Here is a 27,564-nt window from a genome sequence, read left to right as displayed (position 1 = left end):
AGACTGTGGCTGGAACTCCCTAATTCTTGCCCTGTATCCTTTGCTGTATTAACAAGGTGATCCTCCCTGGCTGAGCCAATGGGTGGAATCTTGTCTCCCACCCTGTGCTGTAGTAATTTGTCACTATTCCGCCTTATCTCCAGCTAGACTGGGCTCTTGCCTCTGAGTAACACAGCCAGCATAGGGCAGGCGAGACTAGCACTGCGAAGTCTATATCAACTCCATGGTCATCTGAGCTTCAGTCCTCAAACGTGATCCAGGACGTGAATTCTCAACCTCAGCTGGGTGGATGACTGACTACCTGCTAAAACAGAAGATTAAAGGGGAACCAGGTTTTTGTAATGTACTCAAAATGTCTAGCAAGCCCAAAGTTACTCTTCAGTACCTGAATGATATAGCTTTCTTAATCATTATATAGCAGTGGTTCTCAATCTTCCTAATGCCACGGCCCTTTAATACAGTGCCTCATGTTGTGGTGACCCCCAACCATAAAATTATTTTCATTGCTATTTCATAACTATAATCTTGGTACTGTTATGAATCATAATGTAAATATCTGATATGCAGAATGTATTTTCATTGCTACAAATTGAACATCATTAACCATAATTAAAGCATAGTGATTAATCACAAAACAATAGGTAATTATATATTGTGAAATAGTTATGTGTTTTTTGATGGTCATAGGCAACCTCCGTGAAAGGGTCATTCGACCCCCAAAGGGACCGAGACCCACAGGTTAAGAACCGCTGTTATAGAGTGTTCCAGAAGTGTAGGCACAGAATGTAAAATGAGCGTGCGCGCGCGCGCGCACACACACACACACACAAAACCTGATATTTTGTTTTGTTTTTTTTCTTCAAATCAGATTTAAAATTTTCTTCAAACTACCAGAAATTGCTCATAGACATAAGTTTTGAATCATTTAACTTTTAACTCATTGTTGCATTCTAGGTTATTTCCAACTTGTCATTTATAATATGGTAGTGAATATTTTTAATAGTTGGATCATTTTGTAAATATTTTTAGTCTCGTGTTCTTGGGGATGATTACTGGGTCACAGGTATGGACATAACTTTTTGGCTCTTACACGTGTTTGCAAACTCCAAAGTCAAACTCACTGTCATCGAGTTGACCCTGGCTCCTAGCCACCCGATAGGACAGGGTAGAGCTACACCTGTGGGACTGTAACACTCTACAGGAATAGAAAGCCCCATCTTTCTCCTGCACTCAGCAGCTTGTGGTTTCAAACTTCCAACCTTGCAGTTAGCCCAACAAATAACCACTACACCTCAAGTCTTCTGTTTACAGATTATCCATTAAAAAAATTTAAAAAATCCCAAACCCACTGCCATTGATCACATTCCAACTCTGTGATCCTATGTGGGGCTTCCAAGGCTGAACATCTTGACCCCGATGAAGAGACTGATAGGGGTCCTTACGATGAGTGCTCAAAGAATGCATGTAACCTCAACTTTCTCCCTCAGAACGTTGGTGTGTTTGAACCACCAACCCTGTGCTTAGAAGTCCAGTGCTTGCATGATCACACCACAAGTGCTCCTTGCGCCATTGCACTGTTATATCAGTATATCATCACCAATTTTGAACATGATTATCTTTTTAATTTTTTCCTGGATTGAATGACATGTTTCATAAAGAAACTTTTGCCTAAATCAAGTATTAAAAAGTGTCTTTATTTTTATTTGAATGTCGTGAACATACCCATCTTTTGTCCATTTCAAGAGAAGAGTATTGAGTTACAGTGAGATAAAAAGTCAGTTGAAATGAGGAAGTCATCAAAAACTGTATATGCGTTCTTTAAGCACTTAATTTAACTGGAAACATAGCACTCTTTAGATCCGGATTCAAGGCCTTTTCTCTGAGAATATGGTTTTGTTGCCTGGAGTTCCGGGTCATGTTTTTCTCCTATTGATGTTGCCCAGTTTCCATCTCTTTAAATAACAGTGAGGGAAACATTCATAGGAAACCCAATACAGAATCCTAGATTTTTGTAATTTATTATTCTAATATGTTGCACGTGTTCTATGTTCATCAAAATTGTCAACAATGTTTAAGCACGCCATCTTTATTAAATGATTCAAAAGCACTCAACTTTGATTTTACTGAAGCAACAACTCATGGAAGCAACATCATTCTCTTGCTGGCTTATAGTTATTTTTTGCTGTTTAATTAAAACATGTCATTGTAATTACCAGTTCAAGTGGCATAAACAAACTGGAGAACAAGATATTTGGTTCTTGATGAGCATACATTTCGACTAGGGGAAATAAAAATGGGAGATTGTACTGCAGTACTGACTGCCAGTTGAGAGCATTTCAGGTGTAGCAAGCATTAGTCAGTTTTACTGAGGGCTTTGAGAACTTTGCTAAATCTAAGCAGACATTTAAATGGACGATGTTGCTTAACAGATTTCAGTTCATATATTCTGATGCTATAAGAGCAAGAATTAATTCACTTGTAATGGGACTAGAACTAATCTGCTTATGTCTTGCCTTCTTTATTTTCCTTTCTTGAATAATTTTCTGTATCCCTTGTACTATGTTAGGTGCAGGGACTACAGAGATTAACAAAAAATTCTCTCCTAGAGGACTTCAAATCCAAAGAGGGAGACTTTATGCAGTGCTTTATGTTGGTTCTCTGCTCATAATATTAACCTAGACATGTATACTAGATAGATAGATAGATAGATAGATAGATAGATAGATAGATAGATATAGATATCATATACATATATATATAGCATAGGGAAATTACTCCAGGCTTTCAGTAAATAATAGTTTCCAATGGAGCCCATTGATTGTTACAGCGATACTCTCTCTGTCTAGGCTAATGTTGATCATTGGTTTTGTAGATATGCAAATTAATTAGGTAGAAGAGTTACCCTTGTATTTTGTTGAACACTTTATCAAGAATGGATTTTGGGTTATGTCACATATCTTTTCTGTGCTGATTGATAAGCTCGTGGTTCTTTTTGTTTTAATAATGTGGTAAGTTACTTTGGTTGTTTTTTTAATCTTGAACTACTGTTGTATACCTGATAGGAATCCTACGTGGTCATGATGTATTATTCTTTAATATGTTTTTGGATTCTGTTGCCCGGATTTTTGTTGACAAGTTTACATCTATGTTCATGAGGGATACTGGTATATACTTAGTAAAGTCTGTCCCTGGTTTTGATATCAATTATATTTGCTTCATAAGATGAATCAAAGAGTATTCCATCCTTTTCTGTAGGTTGAGTTGAATTTGTGTCAGCTCTTCTCTGAATGTTTGGTAGAATTTGCCAGTGAAACTCTCTAGATCTGGACTTTTCTTTAGTTGAGATTAAAAAAAAAAAAATCAAAAGCCTGATCAATGTCTTCTTTGTGATGGGTCTTTTCAAATTTTCTGCTTTAGTTAACGTATGTAGCTAGTGCATTTCTAACAAGTTTCCCATTTCTTCTAGGGTTTCACGCTTGTTGGCACAGTTTTCTGTTTTTACTTCAGGTGGTTCTATTGTGATAACACCCATTTCATTTCTTATTCATGTTACTGGTTCCTCCTGGTTTCCCTTTGTTTGCGCCTTTGGTTTGTTGATTTTGTTCATCTTTCAAAAAAGCAACTTTTAGTCAAGTTCATTCTTTCTATATTTCTGTTCTAATATCATTGTTTTTCTGGTGACTGAGGCTTTTTTTCTGCTTTAATTGTTGGAGATGGTGGGTTAAGGTGTGATTTGTTTTTGCTGTCTGTTTTTAAGGTGTCTGTTTTTGCTGCCTCAAAAGTTTTGGTATGTTGTGTTTATATTCTCAGTTGATTTAAAGATTTTAATTTTATTCTATTGCTCAGTAGTTTTTAAGCAAGGTGTTAAGTTAGTTTCCATGTGTCTTGATATTTTTTCCTTGATCTTCCTACTGTTTACTTCTGATTTTATAGTGATTTGAAAAGATGCTGTATAGTGTTTTGACGTTTTAAATTTTATTGAGGCTTGCTTTGTGGTCTGACATGTGTTCTATGGTAGAATATGTTCCAAGACCTCCGGAAAAGCATGTGTATTGTGATGTGTTGCTGGGTAGAGTGTTCTGTTCATGTCTAAGACTTTAAGTTGGCTTATTGGGTTTAGTTCTTTGTCTTTGTTGAGCTTCTGTGTAATTATTCTGCCCTACATTGAAAGTGATGCATTAAAGTCTTCTGTGATAAAAATATTGAGTTACCTATTTCTCTCTTAAATTCTACTAGAGTGATTTATATTTTTAAAAGGTCTATGGTGTGCAGAAAAAATACCTCATTTTAGCTATTTCCTCCTTTTCAATTGATTCGATAGTCAGTTTACAGTATATATGAGGGGTACCTCCCTAAGATGGATTTTTTTTTCAAGACTATATACTTAAATTTTTTTTTACAAAACAATCTTTTCACCTTCAAAGTACTCTCCATTACACTGATTACATTTGTCAAATCTGTGATTCCATTCTTGGAAATACTTTTCAAATCATCTGTTTGGATGGCTGACAGCGCCTCTCTTGTTTTCTACTTCACTCTTTTTTGTTGGCAAATCACTGTCCTTTCACGTCCGTCTGCATTTGTGGAAACAAAAAGAAGTTGTACAGAGCAAAGTCAGGTGAGTAAGGTGTGTGGGGCAGAAAAGGTATTGTTGGATGTTGCCAAAAAACTGGCTCACTGAGATGGCTGGGTAAGCAGGTGCATTGTCCTGGTGGCAAAACCAGTCCCCTGTCTGCCACAAATCAGGTCTTTTTTGTCAAACACTGTTTCTCAGTCTTTTCAGAACCTCTAAATAGGAAGCTTGATTAACAGTTTGAGGTGGTAGAACAAACCCCAAATGCACTATGAATAGACATTTTCGTCCATATGGGAAGTTCACGGATGACCAGAATGAGATTTGTCATCAAATGACATTTCACCTTTTTTGAAATGAGAAAACCTATACTTGGGTTTTTCCATAGCGCTGTCCTTGTAAGCTGTGCTCAACATCAACAGTTTCTGTGACATTTTTTCCTGAGCAGGAAAAAAATTTCACAGCTGCATGCTGTTCTCTTAAATCAACCATCACAAAAAATGAGGATTGAGCAAAACTGCTTTCCTGAAAAAATTCACTGTAACCAGAGAGAACCTTCCCAGGCAACACCACTGGGTGCACTAACTCAGAACGATTTGCTTGATACTCACCTAGCTGGAAAATGCATGTTAGGAAAGCTCTACCCAGCAGGGTTTTTTCTGTTTTTTAGGGGGTTACCCCCTCATGTAATATACTTTTCTTTATCTCTTAAACACTGTTTTTTTCCTTAAAGTCTGTTTTATCAGAAATTAATATTGCCACTCTGCTATTTTTAAATTTCCATTAGCTTGATTTTTTCTAACTTTTGATGTTTCGTGTGCTTTTACATTTATGTTTATCATGTGTCTCTGGTAGACAGCATATTGATGGGTCCTGTTTTTGTATAATTTCCAACTGTCCATCTCTTGACAGGTACATACCATTTACATTTAGTGTAAGTATTGATAGGTATTTACATTTAGTGTAAGTATTGATAGGTATGAATTGATTGTTTTCATTTGATGTGGGGTTGTTTTTTGGTTGGTTATCTTTTGATGCTGCTGTTTTTTTTCCCCATGTAATTTTCTATGCTGAATTCATTTTGTTGGTTGATTTTCTTCATTGCTATTGCTTTAATGTTTATTAAATTTATGCTTTTCCTGTTTTACATTTTGATTAAGAAGTTTATTAATTTGGTTTAAAACAGCTTATTCTCTTTGACATTGACTTTACTTCCCCTCCATTTAGAAATTTGATAACTTGACTGTTCCTGCTTTTACTTCGCAGTTGCCTCCATTTGTTTCCTGTTTTCCGTCTTTCAGGTTTGGGGTTCTCTGAAACGTGGGTTGATTTTGGTTAGTGTTGTGTATCTTAATCTCAGATTGCCAGTCATTGCTGGTTCTCTGTCAGAGGAGCCCCTTTTAATGTTTCTAAGTCTGGGTTTTAGAAATTCCTTTAATTTTTGATTATCTTTAAATGTCTTAATTTTGCCATCATGTTTATGGGGTGATTTTTATGGGTATATAGTTTCGTTCAGCTTTTTTTCTCTTACATATATTTTTTTTTTCTTTTTGCCTTCTTGTTTGCATGGTTTCTGCTGAGACATTTAATCTTACTGATTTTCCTTTGTGTGTAACTTTTCATTTTCCCTCTGAGCTGCTCTCAGGACTCTTCCCTTTTCTCTGGTTTTGTAAATTTTACTTATGTTTGTATTTGTGAGTTCCTTTTTGGGTCTAGACTACTTGGGGCTTATTCATATTCTTGGATACATATCTTCTTTTGTTTCATATTATTGGGGAACTTTTTTTCCAACAACTCTTACATAATTTTTTTCTTTGCACTTTTTGTTCTTTTCTTGTTCTGGAGTTATGATCACACAATTTATTCATCTTTATGGTGCCCTGCAGAATTCTTAGACTTCCTTTATTTTCAGTGCTTAAATAATTTTTCTAATTGTTCTTGTAGCAGATTGATATTGAGAGATTTGTATTTAAGCTCACTTATTCCGTCATCTGTCAGTTCAGTTCTACTCTTTTCCCATTTCAATGCATCATCTGTTTCTGAATTCTTAATATTGCTAGTCATGATTTTTACATTCTGGTTTTGTGTGGTTCATAATTTACCATTTCCTTTGTTACTTTATTCTTGTAGTATTTTCTTGAATTTTTCTAAAGTTTTGTGTATGTTTTCTTTGATTTCATCTGCAGCTTTCCTGATCTTTATTTCAAGCTATTGAAAGTATCTAAATATTTTCCTTAGGAATTCCTTTATCAGGTAGTTCCAATGCCATTTATTCCTCAAGATAGTTTTCTGGATCTGTGTTTTGTTCACTTACTGGAGTCACTGTCTTGTTTCTTTATGTGATTTGAATAGTTTGTTGTCTCCAAGACATTGTGTTGTTGTATTTGTATATAATTAGTGGTTGCATGTTGTTGTGTTCTTAGGCATTTACCACTTGTCTTCTGGTAGAGGTAGAGAATATTAGTATGTGTGTAGTTCTCTGCTATTCATGTAGCACAGTTCAGTGAGGTTTGGGTGGTGGTCACTGTTGCCCATTGTTGGTCAGGTGGGCTGCAGGAGGTGCAGGTGTGACTGGGATGTGTGGACATGTTTGTTGTGGGACAAGTGTGAAAACGAAACATCAATAAAAGAAAAGAAATAAGTTAACAACATCAAGAAAAAATGAATTTCATTACTAATCAGGAAAATAAAATAAAAAATAGGTCAGCAAATAAAAATATATAGACACACACACACTCACTCACACACAAACTAAAATTAGAGGCAGGGGAAGTAAAGAGTAGAGTGAAAACAAAGCCGAGAGAAAAAAATATAAGAAGGAAAACAGAAGTAGAAGGAAAAACCAAAGCAGAGAAAGCAGGAAAAAGAGGAAGGAAATAAAAACAAAAGAGGAGGAAATAGGTGGGCAGGGCCCCAGAAGACTGAGCTGTAGGCCTGTGGGCAGAACACTCAATATGGGCCAGTTCTCTCTGCCAGTCAAGGAGGGTAGGGGATGGAGGGTGAGTGGGTGGGTGGGCATTAAGGGGAGGGTCAGGACCCTAGACCTTGTATAGATTCTTTCCACCTTGAAGGTGTGGTGTCAGGCACTTGATCCAGAAGCAGTCTGTGTCAGCTCAGCAGGTGCCTGAGACTAGGGACTTATTCCTAAAAGAAGTCCTCTGAGCCCAGAGCACAGCTAGGTGCAGGGCCGCAGGTTTTGGCAGCGTTCCCTGCCCACCTTGGGTGGTTTGGAGTCGGTCCTTCATCTAGCCCTGCACTCTGCTCGATGGAGTTCATATGACTAGCCACAGGGCTGGTGTCCAGGCAACTGCTGAATCTTGAGGGCTGGGCCGGCCGTGGTGTGGGGACTGGGGGTGGGGGGGGGTGGTTTAGCGGCTGCTGGGCGGGTGAGCATGGGAGCTTGCCACCCTTCAGGTTATAAGGAAGGTGTGGAGAAACAAGGGGAGGATCGCATCTTTCTGAGCACAAATCAATGGTTGTTGGCCTCATTGAATGCTGCTTATAGAAGTGTAAAATAACTGCCTGACAGTTCACCTGCTCTTGCCACTTTTGTTCACTTTCTTCTCCTAGGCTTCTCCTATTCAATCCATGACTACTTTTTCCTTTAAAGGCTAAGGTTCTAGGAGTATCAGGCATATCTGTTGTCATTCAGTCTCTTGAGCCTTTGTTGTAAAGGGCCTGGGTAATGTGTCTGTCCTCTTGCCAGGAGTCTCAGCCTACTGACCTATGGAAAAGGCTCTTCTGTGTGTATTTTTTCTTTCATTCATGTATTTATTCTTTCAACAGTAAATCTCTCACCTGGTCATCCTCCTGTGCATTTTGACTGTGATTATGGTCTCTGAAAAGAACCATGTGTCTACAAGTAACAGAAATAGAGAAAGCACAAACCTTTATCCCATCTTCTGTGTCCTTCTCCACTCTCCTCTAGAGATTTTATAGAGTTACAATTTAGGGAAAGTACAATAATGGCCACCACTTGTTAAGATGTAATGTACTGCACACTTGCTCATTATTTTGCACACATTTTTCTCATTTACTTTATGCCACACAGCTACCCTATGCAATAGAAAGAGGATTTCCATTTGCAGCTGAGGAAACTGAACCTCGGAAAAGCTATGTATATTGTCAGAAGCCTTGCTGTTGCAGTTCATGACCCCAAATGTGAAGTCATGTTTCTCTAGCTCTGAAAGCCCATTTCTTAACCATTGCACCAGAAGTTGTGATCCAGAGGGTTTGCTCTAATTCACAGAAGAACATTTGGTTACTTTTTCCCATAAGGTTCTCCTAGACAATTATGTTTAAACATCCAAAGATAATTGAAAAATTGTATTGAGGTTTAATTGTCATTGATAGTTATGTAACTCATATTACATTTAAATTGTATGACTTTTCTTATTAGATTATAGTTCCCATAAGACATACTAGTCAATCAAAATGCAAAGAAAGCTTCCCCATTCCTATCCCTTCTCTCCCCCACTCGTCATACTTCTCTCTCATTAGGGTACAGATAATTAGTTTCTGCTCCACTATCGCAGATCTTTAACAGTCTGCTGAAAATGCCCTTAGTCAACCTCCAGTGTATAATCTAATTTAAATCTCCTCTCTGACCGTAGCTGTCCTTTCCAGACTTGTGCCCTGGCACTCTCTTAAGCCATGTCCCCTCTTACCCCGTGACCCTGACACCAGACCCACCCCCACCAGTCCCACCATGCTCTGTCCTGCCCTACAGATGCACAGTTATTTTCTGTGGCTTACAGAATTCAACATTTCTTAAACAAAGAGTGATTCCCCTTACCCCCCACCCCACTTCTTTAATTCTCTGTCTTTACTCTGTTCCAGTGTAGTACCCATCCCACTTTCTCTGTTGTCAGGAAAACATACTTTTCCCTCAAGTGTCAAAATAAATGTCATTCTCTCTCTGGAACCTCTCCCAGCCTGTCCAGACAGTGTTCACCCTTCCCTCTGACTCCCAAAGAATTCCGTCATGTCTTTGGTAGAGACCTTAACTCATTTTTCTGTCTGCCTATTTCCCCTGCTCCTCCTAGAAGATCCTGGGAGGTTCCATTGTGGTGGCTGTTGTTCTTGTCCTTAGCCTCTACCTGTAGTAGCTTCTCAGTAAGTCATCCGTAGCCTGTGTCATTTTGTCTTGGCTTGTGTGTTGCTATGATGCTAGAAGTTACACTACTGGTATTTCAGCTACCAGCAGGGTCACCCACGGCGCACAGGTTTCAAAGGAACTTCCAGACTAGACAGACTAGAAAGAAGGACCTCAAATCTACTTTAGAAATTTAACTACCAACAACAACAAAACCCCTCACTGCCATCGAGTAAATTTTGACTCACAGAGACCTACCTACAGGATGGGACAGAACTGCCCTTGTGGGCTTCCAAGGCTGTCCATCTTCATGGGAGCAGTAAGCGTCATCTTTCTTTTATGGAGCGCCTGGTGGATTCAAGCCTTGACCTTACTAAGGGTAACAGCCCAGTGTGTAACCCGCTATGCCACTAATGCTCCTGTCTCAGAAAATTAGCCAATGATAATTTTAGAACCAAAGCAGAACATTGTCCGGCCTGCTTGCTTTAGACCTGTCATCGGGAGGACTCGGTTGCCAGAGGAGGACATAATGGGCTGTCCTCGTTTGGGGAGATGGATTGGTGCAAAGCCTTAGTGATGCACTTGAACATGCAGGTAGGTATGAATACTGGGCAGTGTTTCATGCTTTTTTACCTGGGGTCACCAGGAGTCAAGAGTCCAATCGAAAGCATCAATCTTATCAATAAATCCTACTGAATTGCTACTGCTATTGATCAAATCAAAAGCCTACTGCCATGTGGTTGATTCTGACCTATAGTGATGACCCTATAAGACAAACTAGAACTTCCCTTTTGGGTTTTCAGTACTTTTCAATCTTTACAGGAGTAGACAGTCTCATCGCTCCCTCAGAGCAATTGGTAGTTTCAAACCACTTGACAGTTTGCAGTTCATTTAATGCATAATTCACTATGCTGTCAGGGCTCCTATTGATAAAAGTAACCTTTTCCAAGTCCATCTTGTTTCTCAGTCACCACACTTGATGTTTATATACACTATTTCTTTTAGCTTTCTTTCTATGATGCAGGGACAGCTACCCTGTTTTACACAATAGGAAATTAAGGTTTAGAGAGGCAAAGGAACTCCCACAGAGTAACCCAACACATCAGGGATGGAGCCAAGATTTGAAGCCAGAGTACCTGACTCCAGAGCTCACTTAATATCAGTAGAAACTAACAACAAGTGGATTAAGTAATTCTCTGAGGTGTAGCCCACAGCTAGGAGCTATATACTCTATTGAGAACCCTAAAACTGAAGGGAAGGATGTCAAAGGTACTCTGTCAGCACAAGGGTGAGTGGGTCCCCTGGAAAAGACTTGAGAGTCATTTGAAAAGCCTCGTTTGGTTACAGAAGGAGGCGCAGAGGAAATGTTGTGATCACAGACTAAGGTTGAGAGAACAGTGCTTGTTGTTAATTGACTTCTAGTCATCTCTGACTCTTGGTGACCCTATGAACAACAGAACGACACACTGCCCGGTCCTGCACCACCCGCACAATTGTACTTTGGTTTGAGCCCACTGCTGCAGCCCCGGTGTCAGTCCATCTCATCTTCTTCAATGCCCTTTGCCAAGCGTGACGTCCTCTTCGAGGGTCTGGGGTCTCTCCTGATAACATGTCCAAAGTACGTGAGACAAAGTCTCGCCATCCTTGCCTCTGAGGAGCTTTCTGGCCATACTTCCTCTGAAACAGAGTGGTTTGTCCTTTTAATACCCCCTGGTGCTTTCAATATTCTTCCCAGCACCCAAATGCAACAATTCTTTGGTCTTCCTTATTCAACTTTCACATGCATATGAAGTGATTGAAAATATCATGACTTGGGTCAGGTGAACCTTAGTCTTCAAAGTGACAAGCTTATTCTTCAACACTTGAAAGAGATCTTGTGTGACAGACTTACCCTGTGTCATGTGTCTTTTGATCCCTTGACTGCTGCTGCTATGAGCATTGATTGTGGTTCCAATCACAATGAAAGCCTGGAAAACTTCGGTCTCTACTCAACTTATTACGATGTTACCTTTTGGTCCAGTTGTGAGAATTACCAGCGAAAATAATCCCCACAAATTGGTTTAGCCAAAAAATGAGGGAGAAAAGCCATTGTTCAGCTGAAGAACAGCGTGGGTTGTCAAAAATCTACAACCATGCTTTTACAATAGAGAAAACTGATCAAAACCTAAAACAAAGACTGTCATTGAGCCTATTCCAACTCAAGGACTGTATGAGGACGAAATTGAACTACTCATAGGGTTTCTTAGACTGTACATTGCTACGGGAGCACATAGCTTCATCTTTCTCCTGTGGAGCAGCTGGTGGTTTTGAACTGCCAGCCTTGTGATTACTAGCTCAAGGATTAGCTCACTGTTCCACTAGGGCCACTCAATAGTGATCAAGGTCCAGGTTAATAAGCTTGACCAAGGCCAGACAGCTAATAAATAGAGAACTTGGCCTAGAATCTCAATTTCCTGAGGTCCAGTTCAGTGTCCTTTCCACCACAGTGTTCTATATAGTAGAGTTTTTGTGTGCATCTTTGTAGGAAAAATGGCAGACCAAGGTGGAAAAGAGCCTTTGAAGGAAACAGCTTGACGCTTTGAGACCTGGTCGGCTTTTGCCTAAGACCTGCTGCTATTTTGGGCTCTCAGTTTGCTCAGAACTACATACGGCCAGCCATACAAATAAAAAGGCAGAGCTATTAGTTAGGCCTCCTGGGTCTGTGCTTTTACTTCAGTACTCGCAAGGGCAAATTATCAGCTAATCTCTGCTGAGCAGGTTGGACATTGGATTATATCAACACTTGTCTTAGCCCTTGGATGTCTACTGGTTTGTCTGTTAGAATAAATGCACGTGCCTTGCTTTCAGTCTGGGAAAGGAGAGAGAAAATACTGAAATCTAAATTGGTCTCCAGCTGATCCTGATTTTAATGCTGTGTATTTCTGTTTGTTTTTCAGGGTGACGAGGAAGGACCCAGGTAAGAACACATTATTGCAGCTTGTCTGTTCTCAGAATTGAAGGAGACTGACATTTGTGGCCTTTTAATGCCCCGTGAAATATGGCCAACCAAGGAACAGCACAGAAAAGGGATCTCCTTAAGCCAGGGCTTTGAAGATCTTTTTCTGTAAGGCTCCCATCTCCCTCGGCATCTAAGTCATTTCCTGCCTGCATCCTTCAGATAAAGGTAGACTTTAAAGAATGTAATGACAGTAACTCCGCTTTGTTCTTTGGCACATTCAAAATACCTTGTGAAGAAGAGCCAGCACTGTATTTGAATGGTAATTAGGCTATCAGGTGGACTGACTAGATAAACTTTGGCTTTGTTCTTTCTTGATTGGAATTGGATTGCTTTTTTAATGGGCTCTGGATCCAGGATTCCTTATTTCTGACCTGAAACACTTTTGAGTCTGACCCAAGACACAGTGACTCCTAGGTCAGAGGTGTACACAACTTTGATTAGAGGCAAAAATATGCCTTTGAGCTTCTGTATTCCCAGAGTTAGATGGAATGTCAAACTGCATTTCTTTATTGCCCAATGCACCAGTGGCCCTCTACCTCGATTTCCTTGCTTTTCCCACCATTCTGCTCAGGCAGGGAGAACTGGCTTTCAGAAATGCTCCAGCTGTTTCACCAGCACAATTGAGAGACATGTGCACAAAGTAAAATGCAATGTTCATACCGGTCCCAACTGTCTTTAGAAGAGCCCTGGTTAAGGTAGTGGTTCTGCGTTGGGCTGCTAACTGCAAGGTCAGCAGTTCAAAACCAGCAGCCCCTCTGAGAGAGAAGAATGGGGCTTTATACTCCCTTAGAGTCTCTGAAACCCACAGGGGCTGTTCTACATAGTGTCCTATAGGGTCACTCTGAGTCAGCATGGACTCCATGGCAGGAATGTGATTTTGTTTTTAGAAGCCTCTTTAAGGGGTTGAAACTGTCCTGAAGGTGGTGGGAAGCTGTTAAAGAACTTTAAAACATTCATTAACCTGAGCAGATTTGCATTTAGAAGTCTCCCATGCCTGCAGAGTGAAAAAATTAATTGGAGGTGGGTCAGAACTAGAGCCCGTGAGGTTAGTTACACTAGATTGGTGATGATGAGGGCCAAGTTCACCATTTTGCACAGACCTTAGGTTAAGACACAGTCATTAAATGGTCTCCCTAGCATTCCACCTCTTCTACTCTCAGTTTGAACTCTAAAGCCAAAGCCAAAATATGTCAATTTGATTCCAACTCACAGTGACCCTGTAGGCAAAACTGATCTGCCCCATAGGATTTCTTAGGCTGTAATCATTACAGGAGAAGACTGCCACGCCTTTCTCCCAAGGAGTGGCTGGTGGGTTTGAACTGCCAACCTTTCAGTTAGCAGCCAAGCCATGAATCATTGTACCACCAGAACTCTTTAAAACTAGTTCTAGCTCCTTAAAATTTAGGCCATTCAGAGCCTTGGGCCCCCTTCATTCCAAGGAAGAGAGTTCTCATGAGACTATGCCTTGAAGTACATCCCGTAACACTCTTTTCTTGCCTGTACAACCACATGCCAGAGCCACTTGATTAGAAAAATACAAGGACCTTTTAAAGAGATTGACTTTCTTAAAGATACTGTTCCGCCTGAGATAGTGGCTTTAGAATTTAATTGCCAATACCTTTGTGTCATTGTGACAAGACCGTGGTGAAGCACTGAGTTTCTTTATTAACAGCCAAGATGTCAAGTTGTTTCCTTTGAGCAAGGCTGCCCTGGATGGCAGCAGAGATTCTGTTGGACTGGGATGGCATAGCACCTCTTTTGGTATGAGGAGCACTTGAAGAGCTGTTCCAATTTGGCAGAAAGAGAGAAGAGGAGTCAAGTTTTCTTTTCAACCGTTAAATTCCTATTTGTTGGTTGCATTCATTTTGTTTGTGTTGAACTACCATTTGGCTCAGTTGATTCTAATTAACACTTCAGGGCAGATTGCCTTTGATCTGAAATTTCTCTCGTGTATGGTACACACTTTACCATCTCAACAAGCCAAACAGAATTTTGTTCTAAAGACTTCTGTGTTGCTGATGGCACTAAATGAGGGGTTGATGTGAAAGGGAGGGTTAGGGAGCGTGGGTCTCTGCACAGGAGATGAAGGAGAGAAAAATCATCTGGAGACTGCGAATCAAAGAGTAACATTAGCTAGACCACCTAGATTCCAGTTCTGTTTGTCTTTTTACACTTGGGGAACCTCCCCCTGTCGGCACAGAAGGGAAGATTGGATGCCAACCTGTCTTCACAGTGGCAGCAAAGAAGGAAATTCCACCCTCCTGGAACGGGTTTGTCTGCACTCGTTTTCCACTCTGCGTACCAGCTGCAATCTCCTTCTTTCTTCCTTCCAATTTCGACACAAGGTGGCCAACTATTGTCTAGTCCCCGCCTCACATTTGATTGTGCAGTTGTTCTCTTAATTTGCAGTGACTAAAAGCTACCACTTATTGAAAACTTATTACCTACAAAGTGCCTTATAGATACGTGCCCTCATCGAATCGCCATGCAAACCTTATGATGTAGTTGTCGTCCCATTTGTCAAATGAGGACTTAATGCCCATAGAGATTAACTTACCCTCGACCACACAGCCGTGACGTGTGGTAAGAGCTTGTGCACGTATGCAGTTAGGCCTCAGGGTCTGTGACCTCATTCGGATTCTCTCCAGGAGCAGCACCTTCCTCTCTGTGACCATGTCCGAAGGCCCAGAGCATCCTCAGAGGAGCACACTGGTCTTCTTCCTCTAGCATGGGTTATCTCACTGGCTTTGACTTTGAATTCCTCAGGCCTCTGTTTTGTGCACATGGAGCCTGTCGTTATGAGGAGATATATCTTCATTCCTTCACCCTCAAGCAATGTCCTCTGAGGGTCAGCAGCAGAAGAGCCGCTTTGAGACTCGCTGGGAGGGGGGCAGCCAAGCCAGCCTTTCTCTGCCCGCGCAGAGTAGCCGCCTCTTAGCTCTCCACGGGCAGTGCGCACTGCACGTCCATGACAGCCAGTCAGAGAGAGAACAAGCTTCTTGGAGGGCATGCATGGAAAAAGAGTCGTAATATGTAGAATAAGGCTATTAACCGCTGTGGAATTATCTTTTAAAAGGCTGCCTTTGAAGCCTAGAGTGGTTTTTTTTTTTCCTAAGCAAAAAAAAAAAAAAAGGCAATTTACACTTTTGGCTGCAATTTTCTATCCTCTCTATGCTATTATGGGAGATCTTGTGTTCACTCCATCACAGATTGGCTCCTTCTCTACCCCTTCCAGAGCCTGCTGAGAAGTAATAAATAGTTGGGGGGGTGGAGGACGTGCAGGGGTTGGTGGAGTGGCAGTGGTTGTGCAGTGGATGGAAGTCAGAGCGGGAAAGGCCCTGAAACTCTGGTGCTCAAAGGAGAAAGAGCGAGATCAATATTAAATTTTTCTTTGCCACCGAGGTTTTCTATGATTTTTTTTATTAAGTAATGGCTTTCTAATGGGAACAGCCAAACTTGGGACATTTGTTGAATTTTTCTTCTTCAAAGCTGGCTCTTATTCAAGCAAGAAGCTCCTGCTGGGATCAGTGTGAATCTGACCCGTGCCGATTCAGTCATCAAACAGGAAGCGTGTTCTGAAGGAGTGCGAGCAGAAGAGGAGTCAGCGGTCTCAGCTTCTATTCTTGGCCCTGCCTATGACTGATTATATGACCTTGAGCAAGTCACTTAACCTCTTTGCACCCAATTTTTATTTCCCTGTAAATACTAGTCTCACCCCTCTCCAGTACCTGTAGCCACCACCACCACCAAATAATTGAATGGAAAAAGATCTGCCTGTGGATTCTGAAATTTGGTAGATTTAAAAAAACAATCTCAATTCCTATTCTTTAACAATCATCTATATGCCAGACAGTGTTTTACCTCCTTAAGGTAGTAACCATATGCTTTTGATAGGTGCCGGCCAGTCAGTTCTGACTCATAACATCCCTGTGCACAACAGAATGAAACACTGCTAGTCCTGCACCAGCCTGATAATCATGTTCATGTTTGAGCCCACTGGGGTAACCACTGTATCAGCCCCTGGTGTCCAGGGTCTTCCTCTTTTTCTCTGCCCTTCTACTTTACTAAGCATGGTGCTCTCAGAATTGGCATTTTTAGTTCTGATCACTTACTTCATAGAGATAAGAGAGGAGTAAGTCAGTGATACACTTCAGTTTCTTTTGTTCTCAGATTTCAAATCCATGGTTGGATTGTTGCACTATCTTCATTTCACAGAGCCTAGCTGGAGGTCAAGAGATCTGGTGACACAGTGGTTTAGCACTCAGCTGCTAATTGAAAGGTTGCCAGTTCAAACCTACCAGCTGCTTGGTGGGAGAAAGACATGACAATCTGCTCTGTAAAGATTCAGCTGAGAGGAAACCCTACAGAGCACATGTACTCAATCCCACAGGGTTGCAAGGCATTGGGATCCACTCTTCGGCAATAGGTTGGTTTTCAGTTTACCTGAAAGCCCAAGCAAATGGCTCTGACACTTGTAACGAGGAGTGCTGCCTACTATGCACAGTGGGTCCCACCATCTATCTTGGACTTCATCGTGGAGTCCCTTACCTGCCATGCTTGCCCCTGCTGATGTGGAATGCTTCTCTCCCACTTCAGACAGATGAAGGATGAAACCAGGCTATGCACTGTGCTGCCAGTCTGTAACAAAAGCAAGCCTCCTTGCTAAGATCATTGATTTTCAGATATTTGCCTGTAATACTCACAACTTTATTTTATTTTGTGCATGTTGGTATCTAACTAGAGAATACTTTCACAGCTGGAAAATTCAACCGAGGCGCTTCCAGCTTATTGCATATGCCTGACACTGGGAGCAGCCCACTTCCCAGCATCCATCTGCCTGCCGTTTTTCCCTTCATAATGCTAAGAAAAAAGGCCCAGCGGGAAGAGGACCTGGATGTTTCTTTGCATGCTGTGTTTCCACGCTAATCAACTTTGGTTTGCCATTCAGTACAGTGGTGATGATGCTTGGCAAGTCATCCTTGTTTGTATCTTTGACTTTCAAGATGCTCAGGATAGCATTTCCCACTAGGAGTTCTGCTCCCTAATCTTTCAGGAAGGAAAGATGGCAAATAAATGTGTTTTTTTTATTAATTTGTTAGACAATTATTTTGCAGGACTCAGAGACAGAAAAATGATTGGGACTTTGTCTCTGCATTGAAAGATCTGGAAGTCTGGGTTAAAAGAGAGAGATAATAAACATTTATAATTTCATATTTAAGTGCAATATCATTGGGACTTACTTTAAGCAAGAAATTCTTGGCAAGCATGTGCTAGGGCAACAGAAAAGAGGAAGTCCCTCGGCGAGATGGACTGGCGCCGGGGCTGCCACATAGGCACTGGGTGACACTTTGCTCTGTTGCGCATCTTATCGCTAAGAGCTGGGACTGATCCCATGGCCCCCAAGAGGTCAATGACATGCGTCAGGACATAAGAAAAACCTTTAAGGGTGTTACTTAATTCTCACAATGGTCTAGTACAGCAGTGCTCAACCTGTGGGTCACGACCCCTTTGGGGGTCAAATAACCCTTTCACAGGGGTCCCCTGGTTCATAACAGTAGCAAAATGACAGTGATGAAGTAGCAGCAAAAATAATTTTGTGTTTGGGGGTCACCACAACATGAACTGTATGAAAGGGCAGCGGCATTAGGAAGGTTGAGAACCACTGGTCTAGTAAACGTCAACTATGTTACCTTCACTTTGCGTGCGAGATAGGAACATGGACTCAGAGGATCCACATGCAAGAGATCACACAGCTACAAAAGTGGTAAAGCCAGCAGACAGACGCAGGTCGTCTAATTCCAGCATGCGGGCTCTGAATCACTGCGGTGTACTGATTCTTTATAGTAAAGATAGTGGATCTAGAGTAGGACATCACGAATGCAGAACAGCAAATCAGGCCTCCAAGGATGGTTCCCTGCTGTCCTCTCATCACTTCTGACTCATAGTGACCCTACTGGGCAGAGTAAAACGGCTGCAGCTTTCACACGTCTCATTCTCAAGGTGGACAGACGACTAATGCACTGATGTGTCCCCACCGGAGTTAGGCTGTAGATGAGTTCCTTCAAAGCTAGTCACAGCACCAGATGAATGTGAAGGAATGCCACACCCCGCCTGAGTTAGATCTGGTCCTGAGGAGCCTGGCTGGAACCTTAGTGTTTTTCTCTCCCCTGCCCTTTAGACCAGCAGGGAGCATAATTGTTGTTAGAGAGTCACAAAATTTCCATTTTCTGTTTTAAGAATAATTCAATGTGATCTTCTTGGTTCTGTTCCTCCATCTTAGGAGGAACCTGCTGGTCTCATGCATCTTCTTGCTTGCTCATAGGGAGGGACAGGCAAAAGGTCAGTAATTCTGTGTTACCCACAGCCGCTAATCTAAGGGGTCCTTCATTTCCTTGGTAAGCTCTGTCTGACCTACCTGCATTCCCTCTTTATCTAGAGACCCACAGCAGGCACCTGTAACCCACGTGGGAAGCCCAAGGTGGTGGGCTGTTATTTTTTTGCTTTTGTCATTTTAAAAAATTTTAAGGTGGCATAAAGTTTGTAGAGTCATTGAGTATGTATTTTCTTTAGAGCTGCAAGGAGATAGTTTGGGAGCTTTAAGAAAAGTTGCCAAAGGCCCTAATGGTGCCCTAAGTGGTGAGGGTCCATGTCAAAGACCAGTTGTCATGGGCCTATAACCTGTACAGACCCAGAACCTGGACACAAGGGGCCCTGAGTTCAAGAAAAGAAATATTTCCGTATTCACAACAAACAGGGGCTTTGGGGAAGAAAACGGCTTTCCTGTACAACTGCCTCAGCACCCCCTCGTTAGCACCTCTACAGCTTGTTCCCTGGGGCTGCAGTGTAGTTGTAAAGTTGGCGAGTGTGTTTTGTTTCCTTGGAGAGTACATGTCTCCTTCCCCTCTGCTTCCCTCAACTCTATTTAAAGGAAAGTGAGATTGAGCCTGAGAAAAACAGCACGGAAGGGAGGAGCTGACAGCACAGCCTGAAGAAGGGAGAGAAGCGATTCTCAGCTGTTCCTGGATGCTGCTCTGGCTCCAGACGATGCTCTTGAGGAGTGTGCCATTTTATCCCGCCGGCAGAGACTGTCTCTGACAAAGTCCAGTCAAAACGATCCCAGCTACCAACTCTCCTTACTCCCAAGGTTCAGGGTTAACAGCTATGTAGCAGTAATAGTCAGACCTGCCCGTGTTGAACATTGAGTGTGACCTATGGGGAAATGCCATTACCTTCTCATTCCACCACCTTTTGAAGCCCCACATAAAGCTTTAAAATGATTCTTTGTGATACAGGTTTCCTAACCCCGCCCCCCTCCTTTATGTATATGAGAAAGTGGAGGCCCAGAGAGATTTAAGTGACTAAACTGTGGTTACACAGTGACTCAACCAGGATTAGAACTCAGATCAGGCCTAAAATATCTGCTAGAACCAGTCTCGATACTGTCTTTGTCAGGAGATGGAAGACTGGAATATTCCAGTGGGAATAAGAGAAGCTGGTGGATGAGATTGTAACAAGCCAGCAGGGATTTGGCATTTCTATCAAAAACCATTTCCATTTCCTTTGTTGAATGCCAACAAGCAGTTTGTCTGCAAAGGAAGTGGAGATGGGTCTTGCAGGAAAGTGCCTGAGGTGGAGGAACAGGAACTTTTCTCCCCAGCCAGGTAAACAGGAGCTGACTCTCCCTGGTTTTTGTGGAGCCAGCAACTGCCATCGCCTCTTCTGAAAGAGCCACTGTTCATCCAGTGGTAGGTACAGGCCAGTTGTTGTCATGGCAACGGCAGGAGAGGCAAAGCGGTTAATTCCAAAACTGATAATTAACTGGGGGGTGGGGGGCCAGGTTGGGGGGCGGGGAGTCGGGGAGTGAAATGGGGAATAATTGTTAACAGGAGGGAAAACTTAGCAATTAGTTTGAAAAGGTCAGACACAGATGTTACTGCCCAGCATGTCCCCAGCACTCAGTGCTCATCCCCTTGGGTTGGGAACTTCAGATAAACTGAAATCAAGGGTTGAGGCCCTGAACCCAACTGAGTCTCCCTGAGGAACCCCATGAGCAAAGAGGAATGTTGCACAGGCTGTGGGAAGCAAAACGGGGCCAGGGTGAATGACTCCCCTTAGAGGACACCGCCCAGCCAGAAGCAATCCCCAAACGCTGTCTGTGCTCTGCTGCAGGGAGAACTCTTATGGGGGGTAAAGCCAGACCATGAAACTTGCTGCTGTGGAGTGGCGGTGTCCGTGGATGGAAGCAGAGGATGTTGCTTATCAGGGAGAAAGCAAAAGGAGAACTTAGAGAGAGGTGACAGGAGCCCTGATGGCATAGTGGTTACATGTTGGGCTGTTAACCACAACATCAGCCTCGAAACCACCAGCAGCTCCTTGGGAGCAAGATGAGTCATTCTACTCTTGTAAAGAGTTGCAGTCTTGGAAACTCTAAGGGCAAATGTACCCTGCTCGATCGGCCCCCTCTGAGTTGGCATCAACTCGGTGGCAGCAATGAGTTTGAGAGAGGTGAGAGAGCCCTGGAGGTGCAGTGCTTAAGCACGGGGCTGCTAACAGGTTTGTAGTCCAAAGCCACCCAGGTCTCTACAGGAGAAAGGTGGCCGTCTGCTACCAAAAAGATTACAGTTTGGGGAGCCCTGTGTGGCCTTGCTGTGTCTGTATCACTCTGAGTTAGCAATGGGCCTCCCCCCAGAATTGATGAACTTGTATAAGTATCTCCGTGTTGTGGCTGTTAGTCTGTCAAGCTCTCAGAGATGCAGTAATCCAGGGAACGTATTATTATGGTTCGCATTTCAGACACATGTTCAGCTCCTGCCCAAAGTCAGAGACCTCAAGTACATCAATATATTGAATCCGGTTACCCTCTTGGTTGTTAGTTATGATATCGGATCTCTATTAAAATGAAATCAGACTTGCGTTGTTAGCTGCTGTCGAGTCAGTTCTGTCTCGTAGGGACCCTCTGTGCGGCAGAAGGAATCACTGCCTGGTCATGTGCCGGCCTCACCATTGTCCTTACTTTTTAGCTCACAGTCACAGCCACTATGTCAGTCTGTCTTGTTGAGGGTCTTCTTTTGACTGGCCCTCTACTTTACCGAACATGATTTCCTTCTCTAAGAACCGGTCTGTCCTAACAGCATGTCTAAAGTATGTGAGACAAAGTCTCACTCACCATCTTCACTTCTAAGGAGCAGTCTAGCTGTACTTCTTCTAGTGCAGATGTGTTTGTTCTTTTGGTGGCCCATGGTACTTTCTTTTTAAAAAATCATTTTATTAGGGGCTCATACAACTCTTATCACAATCCATACATACATCAATTGTGTAAAGCACATTTGTACATTCATTGCCCTCATCATTCTCAAAACATTTCCTCTCTACCTAAGCCTCTGGCATCAGCTCCTCATTTTTCCCCTCCCTCCCCGCTCCCCCTTCCCTCATGAACTCATGATAATTTATAAATTATTATTTCGTCATATCTTGCCCTCTCCAACATCTCCCTTCACCCACTTTTCTCTTATCCATCCCCCAGAGAGGAGGGCACTTGGAGAGCCTTGTAATCAGTTCCCCCTTTCCAACCCACCCTCCCTCTACCCTCCCAGTATCGCCACTCACACCACTGGTCCTGAAGGGATCATCCTCCCTGCGTTCCATGAATTTCCAGTTCCTATCTGTACCAGTGTACATCCTCTGGTCTAGCCAGACTTGCAAGGTAGAATTGGGATCATGATAGTGGGGCGGGGATGGGTGGGAGGGGAAGCATTTAAGAACTAGAGGAAAGTTGTATTTTTCATCGTTGCTACATCGCACCCTGAATGGCTCATCTCCTCCCCGAGACCCCTCTGCAAGGGGATCTCCAGTGGCCTATAAATGGGCTTTGGGTCTCCACCCCGTACTCTCTCCCTCATTCACTATGAGAAGATTTTTTTGTTATGATGATGCTTGATACCTGATCACTTCGACACCTCATGATCGCACAGACTGGTGTGCTTCTTCCATGTGGGTTTTGTTGCTTCTAAAGTACATGGCCGCTTGTTTACATTCAAGCCTGTAAGACCCCAGGCGCTCTATCTTTTGATAGCCAGGCACCATCACCTTTCTTCGCCACATTTACTTATGCACCGTTTGTCTTCAGTGATCGTATCAGGGAGGTGAGCACACAATGATATGATTTTTTGTTCAGTCTGTTGGGGCACCACGCCCTGGCCCCAAAGTCCACCTTCAGCATTCCCTGGGGACCTTGCTGCTCCATTCCCTTGCTGTTCTGTTGCAACCCCGTAGTGTTTGCCTCGGAGTGGTGGGATCAGATTGGGTACAATTCCCACACTTATGTCTCCGGTGTTGTCCCCTATAGGGCTATGGGTCAGTGAGGGATGTCATGTCTCATAGTGGGGCCAACCTTGTGGTCCTCTCTGTGGACTGGCTGCTCTAATCGGGAACATCATCCTGACGGCCTGGTGGGCCAGGATGTGCGCCACTCTCTCATCCTCCCACTTCATCTGCTCCCTGGTGCTCTGATCAGATATGTCCGTCTCCCAGAGCTGCAGATTCAATGCTGTCCTTTGAAATAAATTTTTCTGGGGGAGGGTCAGGTGTCCATGTAGTAGTTGGGATTGGGGCCTTCCCCCAGACCTCTCCACTTGTTCCATATTCCATGCCAGCATGTTGCATTCATATCTTGGAGCACTGGGTTGAAGTCTGGTCCCTCTTTCCCTGTGGAGATATAAACAATACCCTCCCCTTGGGTGGGTTAGTGCCCTGTGCCCCCGCTACTCATTTCTTTTTTATTATTATTTTTTTCTGTCCCCACCTCCTTTTTAGTTGTCCACCATCTGTATCCCTGTATTTGGTCTGGTCCCTGCCATATTACCTAGTCCTTACCCCAGGAATGTTTGTATACAGTAGCTTTTTCCCTATGCCCATTTTGCATTTTTTTTTTAAAGCTTACCTCAGCGGACTCATGTTGTGCTTGTCCTTTTGTGCTTGGCTTACTTCACTTAGCATGATTTCCTCCAGTTCTTCCCATGTAGCAATGTGCTTCATACATTCACCACTGCTTTTTAGCCATGCGTAGTACTCCATTGCATGTATATACCACAGCTTTTTAATCCACTCGTCAGTTGATGGAAATTTGGGTTGTTTCCAACTCTTTGCAATTGTGAACTATGCTGCAATGAACATTGGAGCACAGATGTCTGGCCTTGGTTTGTTTCTTGCCTCTTCTGGGTATATGCCCAGTAGGGGGATTGCTGAGTCATATGGTAACTCGATTTCCATCTGTTTTAGATATCGCCAGATCGATTTCCATAGTGACTATACATACTTACAGGTCCACCAGCAGTGGATGAGAGTTCCTGTCTCTCCACAGCCCCTCCAACACTTGTTGCTTTCTGATTTTTTGAATTGGGCTTTCTTTGAGGGTGTTAGGTGGTACCTCATTGTTGTTTTAATTTGAATTTCTCTTGTGGCTAAAGATCAGGAACATTTTCTCATATGTTTGTTGGCCATTCAGATTTCTGCCCATGTGAAACTTCTGTTCAGGTCCTTTGCCCACCTCCTCAGTGGGCAACTAGTTTTTTTTCTTTTTGGAAACTAACAGAGTATTGTAGATTTTAGTAATAAGGCCTTTGTCTGATGTGTCACTGCTAAAGATAATTTCCCAGTCCGTGTACTCTCTTGGTGAATTCTTTTGATGTACTCAGGTGGTTTACCTTCATTATATTAAATTTGTCAATTTGTGCCTCCTCTGTGTTTGTGTCCTTCCCTATTTCTGATACCCTATGTATTCCCTGTGCCAAAGTTCTCAAGTTGGTCCCAATTCCCTCATTGATGGCTCTAATCGTTTGGGGTTTAACTTCAAGGTCTGTGACCCACCTTGAGTTTATTCTTCTGCATGGAGTGAGATAAGGATCTTGCTTCATTCTTCTGCAGGTAGATATCCATTTTTTCGAGCACCACTTGTTAAAGAGGGCATCTGCTTTCCATTGGATATTTTTGGACCCTTATCAAAGATCAGTTGTCTGTATGCTGATGATTTTGTTGCTGGGTTTTCAGGTCTTTTCCGTTGGTCTGAGTATCTGTTACTGTACCAATACCATGCGATTTTGACAATTGTGGCTGTATAGGGCTAAAGTCAGGTAAAGCAAGCCCTCCCACTGTGTCCTTCTTCTTGAGGAGTTCTCTGCTAATTCTGGGCTTCTTCCATATGAAGTCGGTAATCAGTTTTTCCATTTCTTCAAAGAAAGATGAGGATAATTGTATCCGGATTGCATTAAATTTATATAGTACTTTTGGCAGCACTGACATCTTGACTATATTGAGCCTTCCAATCCACGAGCATGGGATATTCTTCCATTTGTTGAGGTCGCTCTTTGTTTCTTGTAATAGCGTTCTGTAGTTTTCCCCATATAGGTCTTTTGTTCTTTTAGTCAGGTATATCCCTAAATATTTCAACTTGTGTTTGTCTATTGTGAAGGGTACCACCTTTTTTATCTCCTCTTCTTTGGTCTTATCCGATGTGTATAACAGTCCGATGGACTTCTGTTTGTTGATCTTGTATACTGCCACTCTGCCAAACTCCCCTATTGCTTCCAGTACTCCCTTTGTGGAACTTTTGGGATTTTCCTTATATAAAATCATATCATCTGCAAATAATGATAGGTTCACCTCTTCCTTCCCCACATAAATACCTTTGATGTCTTTTCTTTGCCTTATGCTGTTAGCTAAAAGCTCCAGCATGATATTAAATAAGAGTGGGGACAAGTGGCATCCTTGTCTGGTCCCCTTTTTCTGTGGGATTGTGTTAGTCTTTTCTCCATTGACTACCACATTGGCTGTTGATTTTTCATATATAGCTAGTATTGTCTTGAGGAATTTTCCTTCCATTCCTATCTTCTCAAGTGTCTTAAGCAGGAATTGGTGTTGGATGTTGTCGAATGCTTTTTCTGCATCTATCGATATTGTCATGTGGTTCTTATAGTTTTTCAGGTCAATGTGATGACTAATACAAATGTTCTTTCGTATGTTGAACCATCCCTGCATCCCTGGTATGAATCCCACTTGATCATGGTGAATTATTTGTTTTATATGCTTTTGTATTCTGTTGGCTAGTATTTTAAGGATTTTTGCATCGATGTTTATTATGGATATTGGTCTGTTGTTCTTAATTCTTGTGCGATTCTTGCCCGATTTTGGTATCAGAATTATACTAGCTTTGTAGAAGGAGTTTGGGAGTTTGCCGTCTTTTTCTATGTTCTGGAAGAGTTTGTGTAAAATTGGTGTTAGTTCTTCCTTAAATGCTTTGTAGAATTCTCTTGTGAAGCCGGCTGGTCCAGAGGACTTTTTTGTTGGTAATCCCTTGATAACCTTGTCTATTTCTTCTATTGCTATGGGTCTGATGAGATTCGTGACGTCCATCAAGGGATTGTCTAGGGAAGGATTGTTTTTCCAAGAATTTGTCCATGGCTTCCAAATTGTTGAATTCATTGGAGTACAATCCTTCGTAGTACTGTGTAATTACCCTTTTGATTTCATTAGAGTCTGTTGTAATGTCCCCTCTTTCATCCCTTGTACTTGCTATTGAAATTTGTTCCCTCCTTTCTTTGGTTCGGTTTGCCAGCAGTCTGTCGATTCTGTTTATCCTTTCAAAGAACCAACTTTTAGCAGCATTAATTTTTCTATAGTTTTCTTATTTTCCCTCGCCTGAATCTCACCCCTTTTGCTATTAGTATGATTGTCCTGTTGACTCTGCTCTAGTTATTATAAATTTTATGCAAACATATCAGTCATGAGTTTCTCTTCCCTTCTTAGGTGTGCATGTATTGCTATGAAACTTCCACTGTGTCCCATAAGTTTTTGTACGTTGTGTGCTCATTGGTTTCTAGAAATTTCCTAATTTCATCTCTGATCTGTGCCAGTACGCACCCCTATTGCAGTAGAGAGTTATTCATCCTCCAATTGTTTGCTCTTGTTTCCTTTGTCTTGCTTTTGTTGATTTCCAGCTGTGTGGCACAGTGGTCAGAAAGAGAGGTCTGTATGATATCAATGTGCTTAAATTTATGTAGATTCGCCTTATGCCCCAGCATGTGGTCTGTCTTTGAATATGTGCCATGTGAGCTTGAGAAGAATGTGAATTTTGGGGTATTTGCATGAAAAGCTCTGTAAGTATCTAGCAGGTGAAATTGTCTAATTGTAGTGTTTAGATCTCTAGCCTCCTTGTTGAGTTACTTTTCCTGTGATCTATCTTTCTCAGAGACCAGTGTATTGAAGTCACCCATTATAGTTGTTGAGGCTGTGATTTCTTTTTTCATCTTTTGGAGTGTTTGTTTGACTTATTCACCGGGTCTCTCATTCAGGAAATATATGTTTACAGTGCTTAATGGTTCTTTGTCTACTATTCCCTTGAGCATTATATAGTGTCCCTCGTTATCTCTTTATGGTTTGAGGTCAATTTTATCTGAGATTAGGATTGCAGCCCCCTGCTTTTTTTGAATTTCTGTTTGCTTGGTATGCTTTTCTCCCGCCTGTTATTCTCAGCCTATTTTTGTCTGTAGCCTTGAGATGCGTCTCCTGTAGGCAGCAAATTAATGGGTTGTATTTTCTAAGCCACTCTGTTAGCCTCAGTCTTTTAATGCCTGAGTTCAGGCCAATGATATTCAGGGTTATTATCTCCATCTGCGGACTCTGTGATGTCATCTTATACCATTTGTATTGGGTGTTTTCTTACTTTCCTTTCTCATTAGTGTGTTGTGCAATTGTGTGTGTGTATCAGTTTTGACTTCCTTCCATCCTTAAGCCAGTGCTATCTTGGGGTCTGCTTTCTCTTTGTTGCCCTCTGGGTGAGGTTGTTCTATGTGGTGGTCTCTTATTTATGCTTGGTGAGTGTTGTTCTTCTGCCCATACTGGGTC

At 42.2% G+C, this 27,564-nt stretch overlaps 1 protein-coding gene across 1 annotated transcript in view; it reads left to right on the top strand.

The window, feature by feature from the left end:
- The window catches only part of TRIM44 (tripartite motif containing 44), a 180,317-nt gene that overhangs the window by 82,531 nt on the left and 70,222 nt on the right, over positions 1 to 27,564 (top strand). Inside the window, 1 exon segment of the mRNA XM_013006068.2 lies at positions 12,605 to 12,624. Coding sequence (XP_012861522.2) covers positions 12,605 to 12,624 — 20 coding nt within the window.

Source organism: Echinops telfairi, unplaced genomic scaffold (assembly GCF_000313985.2).
Source record: "Echinops telfairi isolate 266 unplaced genomic scaffold, ASM31398v2 ScPeMD7_60;HRSCAF=208, whole genome shotgun sequence".
Classification (NCBI taxonomy): Eukaryota; Metazoa; Chordata; class Mammalia; order Afrosoricida; family Tenrecidae; genus Echinops; species Echinops telfairi.
The sequence above is the reverse complement of the archived record's forward strand: the minus strand, read 5'-3'. Positions and strand labels throughout refer to the sequence as shown.